The 14,054-nt window shown below is 38.2% G+C and overlaps 1 protein-coding gene across 2 annotated transcripts in view; it reads left to right on the top strand.

Annotated features, from left to right (window-relative positions):
* LOC124603855 (phosphoserine phosphatase) overlaps nucleotides 1-13,329 on the top strand; it is a 59,461-nt gene extending 46,132 nt beyond the window's left edge. For both annotated transcript variants that reach the window (XM_047136431.1, XM_047136430.1), the window contains exon 6: nucleotides 13,085-13,329. In XM_047136431.1, coding sequence (XP_046992387.1) covers nucleotides 13,085-13,179 — 95 coding nt within the window. In that variant the 3' untranslated portion in view covers nucleotides 13,180-13,329. The remainder of the gene's footprint in view (nucleotides 1-13,084) is intronic.
* Nucleotides 13,330-14,054: the final 725 nt, after the last annotated feature.

The following is a 14,054-nucleotide window of genomic DNA, read 5'->3' as shown; positions in this document are numbered from 1 at the left end:
ATAAGGCCATTGCATTAAACAGAGATTATGTTGAAAAATAGGATTTTGTAGCCAAAAGAGTGAGGAATAATATGGTGTATTGAAATCCTAAATAAAACCAATGTACTTTCAGAAGGAAAAAAAAGTGTTGCATTATTTTAAATACCTGTTAAGTTTTATAATCATATTCCTGTGACTTGATGTGGGAAATAATTATCTTCTTGTAAATGTATTTGTATATTCTGGTTGGAGTGGTTGAAAGACTTACGTAGTTACTACTACTACTACTACACACACACACACACACACACACACACACACACACACACACACACACACATTTTTATTCGTCAACAAAAGTGTTTAAGCTAAAAGAGGACAGGTCACAAATAATTTTCTTAGAGGTACTTAGGTGAATCAAAGCTCACCAGGATGTGTGTGTCACACAGTAAATGATTTGTCAGAAATTTGACTTGAAAACCTGCCGTCCTTTCAGGTGTCCTCTGTGCCTTGTCACTTCGGTAAAGTCTACGGAGATGGACAAACCTATGGAGAAAGAGGCAGCCACAGCATTTGTACCATATACCAGAAAGCTCCCAGGGAAAATCAGACACAGTCTCAGAAATCACCAAGTAAAAAAAGTCTTCTGCCTGCCCAATAAAACAGGGCATTATTGCAAAATGTCAATGACAGGTTCAGTTTACTGAAGGCCAGGGTCACCAAATTCCATGACAATGTGGCAATACATATATTGGACAAACTTTACACCATCAAAGATCACTGACGAGAACACCAGTAGCACACTTAACTAATATATCCTAACAAGATGGCGATTGCAGAGCACTGTTTATCTGAGAGTCATGTGATGGAATATGAATGTAACAGGATATTAGCACAAGTGTCATCATACTTGGGACAGTGTAGTTAGAGAGATGACTGAAATATGGGAAGAGACAGTCTTGTCAACTGGGGCTGGAGCTGTAGCCTCAGCAATGCTTAGGAAACAGCACTGAATCTAATTCAGAAGGAGACACTAAGCAAATGCAACAAGCTGACGGCTGGGGCAGTCGGAATGCATGTACTGTCACTGCTCCAGTTGTGTGTCACCGACCTCAATCACCAGTGCAGTTGTCTCTTCAGTCACTGATTGACACCTTCGTGTGCGGACAATGTACAGAGTGCCTCATAGGGAGAAGGAATAATAAGTCAGTCGTGCTCCCCAGGAGGTCAGTTTGTGTGTGCAATTAATGTGTTTTATCAACCAAATGTTTCGTCCTTAACACTATGAACCATTGGTAACATGAGGACTGTTCAGTCAACTAATACACCAGGAGAAACTGAAGAATCATGTATTTTCTGTTAGCTGTTGCACCTAACAAATTACTTATCGTATACTGCTGAAATTTTTACAGTCATTGATTTTCCACAACTCATCCTTTTGGTGTTCCTCAACATTCTGACAAAAAGAGGAGATGTAATGGTCTCCACATTTTATCTGATTAATTATGCTAATTATATCTTTGTGCATAAACAGTGAGACTTCTTACCACTGTAGGTTATGCTAATAACTATTACGTACTTCCTTATTTTCACAGACATACAAACACTTTGCTTCACTGCCCTAAACTATAGTTCTCTGCAAGAACTAAATATATTTTCCCTGTACTGCATCACATAAGACAAAGCGTTGGAGGTGGAAATGGCAATCTGGTTCAAATACTTGGTATCTGGTGGCCAGCTCTATATTTTGGTACAATTTAAACCTACTAAATAACAGTATATGTAGTTCCCATATATTGTATGAGAAACACTTCCTCCTCCACAGCCTCAGCATCCATAGTAAATATTTTTTTCAGATGCTAAGAAATACACCAGACAGCCTACTTCACAAGTAAAATTCCCGTGTCATCGTTATGTCCAAAACAAATCAATCATCTTGATAGCAAATGAGTTAATGTATCTTGTAACACTCCTGCTTCCTATACATTTATGAAAATTTGATTCAAAAAGTTTTTTAAGTCCTTAACTGCAATTCTCACAGGTAATTAAATGTGATTATTGCAATATCTTAATAGTTTTGAAGCAAGAAGTATGGGATATGATGTCTGTGTAGTTTGAAAAAATCGCTGCTGCCAGTGATTGTTGACTGTAATGATTCTTCATCCTGTTTCCCAATGTATGTTGTGGATTTTCCATCTGTTAATTATATAAGAGATGTGGAATGGATTTTATAGTTTCCAAATAAGTTTTGGCACCCATGAAAAATAAACTCTTCTTTTATTACAATTTTGAGTTCTAACAACATACTGGTCACAACTGCACTGACTGACTTTGACGTAACACCGGCCCTTATACAGGATGGTCCATTGATTGTGACCGGGCCAAATATCTCGCGAAATAAGCATCAAACGAAAAAACTACAAAGAACGAAACTTGTCTAGCTTGAAGGGAGAAACCAGATGGCGCTATGGTTGGCCCACTAGATGGTGCTGCCATAGGTCAAACGGATATCAACTGCGTTTTTTTAAAAATAGGAACCCCCATTTTTATTACATATTCATGTAGTTCGTAAAGAAATACGAATGTTTTAGGTGGACCATTTTTTTTGCTTTGCAATAGATGGTGCTGTAATAGTCACAAACATATGGCTCACAATTTTAGACGAACAAGTGGTAACAGGTAGGTTTTTTAAATTTAAATACAGAACGTAGGTACGTCTGAACATTTTATTTCGGTTATTCCAATGTGATACATGTACTTTTGTGAACTTGTAATTTCTGAGAACGCATGCTGTTACAACGTGTTTACCTGTAAATACCACATTAATGCAATAAATGCTCAAATAGATGTCCATCAACCTCAATGCATTTGGCAATATGTCCAACGTCTTCCTCTCAACAGTGAGTAGTTCATCTTCCGTAACGTTTGCACATGCACTGACAATGCGCTGACGCATGTTGTCAGGTGTTTTTGGTGGATCACGATAGCAAATATCCTTCAACTTTCCCCACAGAAAGAAATCCGGGGACATCAGATCCGGTGAACGTGTGGGCTTCGACGACCAATCCACCTGTCATGAAATATGCTATTCAATACTGCTTCAACCGTACACAAGCTATGTGCCGGACATCCATCGTGTTGGAAATAAATCGCCATTCTGTCATGCAATGAAACATCTTGTAGTTAACATCTGTAGAACATTATGTAGGAAGTCGGCATACATTGCACCATTTAGATTGCCATCGATAAAATAGGGGCCAATTATTCTTCCTTCCATAATGCTGCACCATACATTAACCCGCCAAGGTTGCTGATGTTCCACTTGTCGCAGCCATTGTGGATTTTCCGTTGCCCAATAGTGCATATTAGGCCGGTTTACGTTACCGCTGATGGCGAATGATGCTTCGCCGCTAAGTAGAACGCGTGCAAAAAATCTGTCATCGTTCCGTAATTTCTCTTATGCCCAGTGGCGGAACTGTACACAATGTTCAAAGTCGTCACCATGCAATTCCTGGATTCCTAGTGGATAGAAATATGGTACGGGTGCAGTCAATGTTGATGTAGCATTCTCAATACTGACGTTTTTGAGATTCCCGATTTTTGTGCAGTTTGTCCGCTACTGATGTGCGGATTAGCTGCAACAGCAGCTAAAACACCTACTTGGGCATCATCATTTGTTGCAGGTCGTGGTTGACGTTTCACATGCGGCTGATCGACCTATTCTGCAATTGGTAAACGGTCCATTTTAACACGGGTAATGTACCATGAAGCAAATACCGTCCGCACTGGCGGAATGTTATGTGATACCACGTACTTATACGTTTGTGACTATTACAGCGCCATCTATCACATAGCGAAAAAAGTGGTCCAACTAAAGCATTCATATTTCTTTACGTACTACATGAATACGTAACAAAAAATGAGGGTTCCTATTTAAAAAAAAAACGCAGTTGATATCTGTTTGACCAATGGCAGCTAGTGAGCCAACCATAGTGCCATCTGGTTTCCCCCTTCAAGCTAGACGAGTTAGTTCTTTGTAGTTTTTTCGTGAGATATTTGGTCCAGTCACTATCAGTGGGCCACCCTGTATACATGGATGACAATGCATAGTTATTTTTATATTGTTAGAATTCAAATTTTTCATATTTTACATTCAACACTATTAAATGAGATTTTAAATAAATTGACTTGTAATACAAAAAGCTTTCCTATGATAAATTTCATAAAATAAATCCCTCGACAAGTAATATCCAACTATGTAAGATTTCATCAAAAGCAAATTGGCATTCTGATAATATTCCTACTCGATTTTCTACTAGGTTATTTAAAATTATTCTGTCTCAACTGTAATGTTTAACTCAGATTACACTATTTGAGTTACATATATTAAGACACACGCATTTACTCTCAGGTCACAAAACTCGCGAGATAGTGATACGCACATACACGCATGGCGATAGTCTCGTGTACACAAGGTATAAAAGGGCAGAGCATTGGTGTAGAAGTATTCATACCCTGGTGATTAATGTGAAAAGTTTTCCCAATATGATTATGGCCACACAACAGGAATCAACAGACTCTGAATGTGGAATTGTAGTTTGGGCTAGATGCATGGGACATCCAATTTCAGAGATTTTTAAGGAATTTATTGTTCTGAGGCCCACAAGGGTGAGCCAAGAACACCAAATTTTTAGCATTAGCTCTCACAACAGACAACGCAGCAACCGACAGCCTTCACTTAATGACAGAGAGCAGTGGCATTTGCGTGGAGTTCTTGGTGTTAACAGATAAGCCCGACATAAATGCTTTTTCTAAGCCTGGTATTACACTTATATCAAATTTCTTTATCAAAGATTTGATCAGATATTGGTCAAATATATTTGACTAAGATCTTTGACGTGGCACTAAAAAGGGGTATTACACTGTCATCATATTTTTCGTCAAAGTTCAAGATGGCTGACAACAACAACTTGTTATTAACCGCAGCAGTTGCATGTACCACAATTGCACTGTGTGCACATGAGGAAAGGAAACGTACCTGGGTGAAGCCTTGGGTTTTAGTCGAGCCGTACATCAATTACTTAAGAATGGATGAGCATAAATTTCTGTATGTGCTCAATGAAGTGTATCCTCATATCACAAAGCACAATACTTACTTAAGAACTGCTATATCTGCAGAAGATTCCTTGCTACAGGAGGGTTGGATTAGGTCAGGTCTCCAATCTTGGTATTCAGGGCACCTCACATTGTAAAGTGCATCATCAGCCTCATACATCTCTATTAATTTTGTAGTTGTTGGTACACACCAATTGTATTTACCAGCAATGTTTATAAAAATACTACAGATGACAGAACACTGCAGCGATGCTAGCATTCCACATGCTAACATGTCACATTGCAGTGAACAGAAGACAAGTGACTTCTTTGACCAAATCTACAGCGAGGCTCTAGATTTGATCAAATATTTGACGACATTTGACAAAGTTCCCTGTTATGCCATCAAATTTCTTTGACAAAGATATTGGACAAAGAAATTTGATAGTGTAATACTGGCCTAACCAGCCTGACATTGCCTGCAGCCCCTCTCCTGGGCTCATATCAGTTGCACCCTAGATGACTGGAAAACTGTGGCCTAGTCAGATGAGTCTCAGTTGTAGTTGGTAGGAGCTGATGGTAGGGTTTAAGTGTGGCACAGACCCCACAAAGCTATGGACCAAGTTGTCAACAAGGCACTGTGCAATCTGGTGGTGGTTCCATAATGGTGTGGGTTGTGCCTACATGGAAGGGACTGGGTTGTCTGGTTTGACTGAACCAATAATTGACCGGAAACAGTTATGGTAGGCTACTTGGTGTACATTAGCAGCCATTCATGGACTTTCTAAGTTCCCAAACAATAATTTCATATCACCAGACCACAATTTTTTGCTGTTGGTTTTGAAGAACATTTTGCACAATTCAAGCAAATGATTGGGCCAGCCAGACTGCCTGACATAAATCCCATCAAGCATTTATGGGGCATAATGGAGAGGTCCATTCATGCACAAAGTAGTGCACCAGCAACACTTTGACAATTATGGGCAGCTGTAGAGCTATATGGTTAAAAATTTCTGGGTGGGACTTCCGATGACTTCTTGTGCATGCCACATCAAGTTGCTTCTCCATGACGAGCAAAAGATGGTTGACACAATATTTGGAGATAGCTCATGACTTTTGTCACCTCAGTGAATAAATCAATACATAATTTCAGGTAACTATTCATATACAAATTTAATAGCAAAAATTGGAAAATAGTTACAGATGGCTCAGAGTTGTGGTGTTACAAGTAGTGTTCACAATGCTTGCACCTAAGAAATTAACAAATGGGAATTATATCTGGTGTATTTGTTGGTTTCTATCTACCCATCAGGTTTTGACTTAAATAAATATCTCTGGCTGCTGCCTACTTTTTCACCTTCCATGTTATCCATACACCATTTTTGTCCATCTGCTCATGGAGTGTCCCAATTTTTCCACCTCTCAATATCAATATTACATCAATTTATTGATCCGTTTGCTCACATTCACTCTTCTGTTTCCACTTTTTTTCCCCCAATACACTAAAGACTATTATTCATTAGCTTTTTTGAATGCATATTTTATTTCTTTTCCGTGGTATCAGTTTTCTGTTTCTTTCTTGTTAGCTGCAGTGTCATCAGTTGTTTGCATTGCATATTTTTCTTCAGTTAATTACGTGACTAATTGGCTCATGTGCTGGTGCTGCTAAGCTGTTGTGTATGTGGAAAGCTACGGTACTGACATCTCCAACAAAATCTTCTGCTTGGTTATCTCTTTGTTGGATGACTGGCTAGCTGACCTTCCCACCATCACGTGCAGTTTTGTTGTTTTATTTGTATATTAAATTTTGCACTGGTTGGTAGACTTTACCAGTGAATTGTTGGAAAGTGAAGGATATGTGATCTATAATGCTATTGTCATTAAAACAAAACTTGGTGTACAGGATCTGGGCTCAGTGACTTAATGGGACACGTATTTGATGAAATTAATTTTGTAAATTTAGAAAACATTGTCAACAGGAGAACAGCAATTTAGCGCTAGAATTTGGTTAAAATAAATCTAGATCACCAAGCGATCTAGACTGTTATTTTAATGAAATTAATTTAGTATGCTGTTTGTTTGTTCAGTCACTGAATGAAGGCATCATTTATCTGACTACACATTAATTTTACTTGTTGTGTTTGGTAATCCATTAATTTACGGAAACCAGTTGCCAAAACTTCTGAATGAAGATGGTCAGTAAACAGCTGCATCTGACTTGTCACTAATGTTGTACATCCGCAGCTCATGGACTAGTGGCTGGTGTTGCTGCCTCTGGATCTGGGGTCCCGAGTTCAATTCCCAGCCAGGTTGGGGATTTTCTCTGTTTGGGGACTGGGTGTTTGTGTTTTCATCATTCGTGATCAGGGGTGCTGACTTATAAAAAAAATTTTTTTTTTCATATGATCAACATTAGAACCCCAAAAACTGGACTCTCGATAACTCGACACTCCGCGAAACTAGACAAGCCTGACACATTTTTTTGGATTTGAAAAAAAACAAAACATACACACACTCAATATTTTTGTAAAAAGCTAATTTAATTTACAGTAATAATTATGCTTATAGACTATTACAGAGCAGTGAATATATAGCTTTGAAAAGACTGAAATTATATTTAAATAAATCCTAAACTATCATTAAAAGAATAAAACGTAAAATATTCCTGTCACACAGTGATAGCACTTTGATTAATAAGTGAAATAGCTAATTTAAACTTACTTTCAATAATACTCAGGGTTCATTAAATAAAAACAATACCTCAAAGTTAATGCTTTAATACAGTTAACAAAGTTAGTACAGTATGCCTAATACTTCCAGCCAAAAAGTGTGTAAATAGCGGGTCTTAATTGAGTCTTACATCCTAAAAATATGTAAGTATTTGAAAATAACTAATACAATACTATAGTAATACAGTACTAAACTAGTACTAACATTTTGAAACTGAAAATTTAACATTACATGTGTATTTAATTCTCTATTTTATAACGATTTTTAATATTGCTCTAAATGTCATTATTATGGCTAGAGTGTCTTTAAAAGGTGCAAATGTCAACTGTCTGACTGGATTACTGAATATGAAGTCATTGATGACTGGTCGGGTATCCAATTCATCGAAAACATCTTGGTGAGCATGAAGAACAGCCAAGTTGTTCAATTGCTTCTGTCCTATTGTTGATCGGAATTATGACTTCAGACGTCTGAGGGCGCTAGATGACCATTCTGCTGTTGCTGTCATGATTGGAACTACTTGGAGAAGCTCAATGCACTTCAGTACTTCAAATAGCATTTCTCCAACTGCAGGTTCTTGTGTAATGTACTTTCTTACATCACGCATGTTTTTTAAGACCAGTTGTTTTTTATTAGCGATATCGGCAAACATATTCAAATGTAAGCGCAGTCTCTCAATGTCTGGGTCATTTTTTTAAAAACTCTGTTTATTTTTCCAAATTTGTTTCACCTATGTTTACTAAAAGCAAGCACTCTTGTTCAACTGAAATGACCTGTGTGAGTCCAGTTGAAGCAAGTTGCACCGTTTCGCAAACGTCAATGCAAATAGCTTTGTAGTATCCCTTTGGGGTTTTGAAAGTGTGCGGTGAGTTGGCTTCGTTGGTTTCACTCTTCTTTGGTATACTTCGATTCCAAGGAAGCGAAGGATCCCAAGTGTTCAAAACTATCACACCTTCCATTCAATATACAAATCAAGCCCTCACATTTTTTTTTTTTTCCAGATCAGCAACACTTAGATGAAGGCATTGAATTTTTTCTTGACATCCTCTACTGGGTTCATTGCATGGCAATAAAGACATAAAAAGAAATGTCTTGAATTGTAACATTGACTCAAGGTAGCCTGCACATTTGTAACCTGCCTCTGTTTTGCCCTCTGCAGAAAGTTTTTCAATATTCTCAATATACTGGAAGCTCTCGTAGTCCATCGAGTCAGGCAAATGGGTCGCAGACCAGCTTGGTTGGTGGTGCTCTCGCAGCGTATGCTTCTGAAAAGTCCCATCCTTTGCTTGGATTCCCTTGCAGTGTTTATTAAGTCCTTGGCTAAAGCCGTAATATCCCTCATAGAAGTAAGATGGCGGAGACTGTCTAGAACTGCCAAGTCTAAACTGTGAGCAGTGCAGTGCAGTGCAGTGCAGTGCACATAACGTGCTTTTGGCTGTATATCAAAAACTAACTTTTTTAGTCCTTTCAACTTACCTCTCATATTAGAGGCACCATCATAGCACTGTCCTCTTAAGTTATCCATTGACAAATAAAGACTATCAAAAATATCTTGTAAAATACTAAACAAAGTGTGATTCAGGGTTGGTGGTCTTGTATAAGCCAATAAAATCTTTGTTGATGATTAAGGAATCATCGACAGCACGAATACAAAATGACACTTGTTCATGAATCAAAGAATCACTTGTTTTGTCAACCACAATAGAAAAATGTTGTCTTCTTTATTGAAGCCAATACCTTTCTCAACACAGACTTTCCTAGTAGATCAAAAATTTCGTTTTGAATATTGTGGGATGTCCACTTATACCCCAAATGCCCTAACCAGTCTTTAAACTCGGGTATGTTATTCTTTTGGAGTTCCAACAAATGAAAAAAAAATTTAGTTTACATCTTCATGCCCTCTAATTGCTAGTCCTCGTCAGCTTAGAAACTGCGCTGTAGTAAAAATTGTCTCAAGAGCTAAACAGCCTTTCTTCATATCACTATATAGCTGACTGTTCATTCGATTGGGAGGCCACACTTCAGTTAGTGATAGAATTTAGTTTCAGAATACCCTCTTTATGCGTAAATGTATTTTCATGAAGATGGAATTTTTCCAAAGCATTTTTCTAGTTAGAAAACCCTATGAAAATAAGCATCTTCTTTTTTTTATTTTATTTATTTTTTTTAAAGAAAATTATAATATAGTTTTAGCATCTGCCTCTTTGCAGGTGTTGCAAAAAAACTTTTTCAGTAGATGCTTCATATTCTAGCCATGTATATTTGATTAATCAAGACTTCTGAAATGATCTTCCAGTACCGGATTGTCCAGGTTTCGGCTGTGAACATTTCTCACCTGAAGGCGACAAAGCAATTGATGACACACTAATTGCTGGAGGTTGACTTGCAGTATCATCAACTTCCAAGTGCGCCTTTTTGGTAACAAATTAATCCATTGCAAACTTAATTCACAATACACTAAGACACTAAAGTAAACGAATAAAACATAGTCATATAAAACAGTCCACTAGACTCTGAAGTGTGAACACTAAACACATCTGCAGCATGCACTGAATGAAACTATCCACACTGAAAGACTGCAACAGCAGGGTGGGCTTTACATAGCCGCGGCATCGTAATGTCTCGAAGCATCAAGGCAACATGAGGCGGAGGGTCTCAGGCGCTTCTGCTCCAGTCCTTTTGATGTCGCCACGGCCGCAGAGCTGGCCTGCCGGCGCCAGACTTTACCTGAAGGTTCGCGCACCAGGACAAATTCTAAGTGTACCTGAAGCACCGTAACACTATCATGATTCACACCACTCATTTTCAGTTAACCTGCTTACTACCATAATAATTATTACTACCGTAATAATTATTTGTTTTTTAAAAGGGAACTATTGTCAAATAAGAAAAATAAAAAATTCCAACATAATTTTGTGATTTTACAAAGCATAATATAACTACCCCCCAAACGAATTTCTGGGAGGGCTCGGGCCCCGTCAGGCCCCATGGAGTCGGCGCCTGTGTTTGTTATGTTGGCTAGATGATTGGACTGTGTAAAAATTGAGGATTAGTTGGGTCAATGTAATGGTGTAATAAAATACCATGTTGAAGACTCAAGGAACCATTTTACTGACTCTTTAAATCTCAAAAAATGTTGTGTGCAAGATTCTGACAAAGTATACAGCACAGTCTAACATAAGTCGCGACACTTCGCCTTTATTTTGTTGCTACAGCGCCAGCAGCGCCCCAAGCGACTGGTAGGTTGAACTGTGAGTTCGGCGCGATCGTGAAAGCGAATAGTGATTGTTTATTTTGATTTATACAATGGTTTTTACCATCGGGAACGTTTGTAGCGCAATAAATTGCAGCAACAACAGGAAGAAGACACCACAGCTGTCTTTTTTTAGGTTTCCTAAGGACCCTGGAGGTATATACCATCATGTTACTAAACTGTATCGTCAGGATTCACTTGCAAACTATGTGTGTATAAATGATGAATGTTTCGTTTTAGGAGCAGAAAATGGCTAGTTAATAGCAGACGAGAAGCCCTTATGAAGAAAGACCCAGTTTACCTGTATAATAATATTAGCTTTTGTTCGCTACATTTCGAACAAAACCGGTTCATGAACGCAGACAATAACAAACTCGTTTGGAATGCAGAACCACACTGTTTGACATTCCAAATAAACTCCCTCGGCGGACGATGAAGAAGAAACTGCCACAAAGATTCGAAAGTCAATCTAAAGCTGTAAAACAGTCCTATGACACAGAAGCAGCCAGTTCGACTCTCCATGTATCAGTGCCAGATTCGTGTGAATCATCAACACAGACCTGCTTTGACGATGAAGTGGTTAAATTAAGTGTAGCTGTTCGTGTCTTACAAAAGCGTGTGAAGTGTCAGAATGCCCAGAAGCAAAACTATTACGGGACAAGGAAAGTGCCTACAGACAGATTGTTTGAAAATTATTCAAATATTTGGTTTTTCGTGAAATGTAATGTAATCAGCTCATTATAGTGTTTTCAGCACGTCTCCCACTATTTGGCAGTTGCTTGTCCCACTTAGAATAATATAAAGATGAAGGTCGTACTTGTGGCAACAGGAGACAATGACAAACACAGTAAGCCTACAGAACGATAAACGAGCTGTCGATCGCTTTTGCATGTAGAGGTACGTGTCTGTGCTTCTTACATGTGAATCTGTGTGTTTATATTCTTTTGATATCAACGTGGTAAGCTGCAATTCTGTCCAATGTCACAAGTGTTTCTTCACGAATGTGTTGTAGCTTGCCACTCTATTCATGGTTTTTGTCCATACTTCCGCATATTTTAGAATCATTTTTAGAAACGTATATGCCTTCTGATACCACACAAACTCTTGCAGGCAAGAAAATAACTCGAATAAATCGGAAATTACGTAGGAAATGGATGCAAACAAACATCATGCTTACGACGCGTCTGACGTTCACCTTACCCGCCGCTTGGAGCACGAGTGTCGCTCCATTTGTCAAACGGCAACAACTTTTACAGCAGTGAGTGTCGCGACTGTTATGTTAGACTGTGGTATACAGTTTTACTAGACATGCTTATCCAGAGTATTCTGCAAAATTATAGTAATTTGTTAAACACATGACAAACTTTTCCCTTATTACTGTGGCCGTGCGGTTAAAGGCGCTGCAGTCTGGAACCGCAAGACCGCTACGGTCGCAGGTTTGAATCCTGCCTCGGGCATGGATGTTTGTGATGTCCTTAGGTTAGTTAGGATTAACTACTTCTAAGTTCTAGGGGACTAATGACCTCAGCAGTTGAGTCCCATAGTGCTCAGAGCCATTTGAACCTTATTACTGTAGATAACATATTTTACTCATTGCCCTGCAATACTTCTATTCTTTTGGGCATCTTCTGTTTTCTAAAATAAAATTTCAGTTGTTACAGAGGCAATTAACTCACCTTTCACACTTGTAATTATTACTTAATTCACTTGGTGTGCTTTTTTCAAGTCTGACAGATTATCTTTTAAGCAAGGATGTCATGTAAATATTTTTTCAATGTTTTCAAGTACAGCCACCAGATGATGGAGGAATAATCCTCCGAAACATGTTGTGGAGGATCAGTAAGTGTGATTGATTAAAGCAATTTGTATTTCCAATTGAATATACATACATTGTATTCCAGAAATGTGATGTGTAGTTGACATTTAAAATTTAAATTACTAGGGATTTCTTTTGAAACTGCTGAAGAGTGTCCAGTAGCAGTAATTTGTATTTCATAAATGACCAGTGATTCATATTTTCTGTTTCAGGTTTTGGAGGAAATGTGGTTAGAGAGGCAGTTAAGGCTAAAGCTCAGTGGTATGTTACCGACTTCAAGGAATTGCTGGATGCCCTCCAAGAATAATAAATCGAAATTTGAAACATGTTGTTGGTACAGAAGCAAATATTTTGGCTGTGATAAATGTGGAACGAATGCTAACATGTCTGTTGTGATTTATTCTTTGTTATAATTTGTCGTGTTCTGTATTATGAATTACATTTTCTTAAACGTAAATTGTTATTTACTTTTTTATAATAACTATTAGCCATCCATAACATATAAATGGAAAAAAAGGGGCTAGTCCCTGCAATATATACAGTATTTATGGAATGAAAATTCACTTCCTCACTGAGTAGTAGACAGTGAGCTGTCGAAAGGCACATAAAAAAAGAATTGAACTGTAGGATGAATTTCGTTTTGAACTAGAGTATGTGCAACCCCCCCCTCACCCTCACACACACACACACACACACACACACACCTGAAGCAGCTAGTGCACGAGATAAATGCAAGAGGGACAGGCACAAGGTGCACAGAATGTGAATGCAACATGGCAGCTGGCTTTATTGCATCTGTGCAGTGCACTGTGACATTTAATGGATTGGGAGGGGATGACAGACCAGAGGAAGGGACGAGAAGAGGGTATATGTGTAGGATGTGTGAAGTTAGGATCCAGGGGCAGAGGTTTCTTTGTTTCTGATGGAGACAGAGAGCACGAAGATCACAGATTTTCTCGTACTCTGCGAAGTTAATGTAACCAGTTAAAAGTTTAACAAAACAGAATGTTGTTATACATGTAGTAACTAAATACCATTTATTTACTTAGGTGTTAATTAAGAATTTTTGAACATGATGCCTTTCATTTAGTTTGACTGCCCACTGGAAGTTTGGAATGCATTCATGGAGATTATCTTAATCATAATGATTATTATAAAACTATTACAAGATAGATCTAGCCA

The sequence above is a fragment of the Schistocerca americana genome, chromosome 1, assembly GCF_021461395.2.
Source record: "Schistocerca americana isolate TAMUIC-IGC-003095 chromosome 1, iqSchAmer2.1, whole genome shotgun sequence".
In the NCBI taxonomy this organism is placed as follows: domain Eukaryota; kingdom Metazoa; phylum Arthropoda; class Insecta; order Orthoptera; family Acrididae; genus Schistocerca; species Schistocerca americana.
This window is presented reverse-complemented; position numbering and strand designations above follow the sequence as displayed.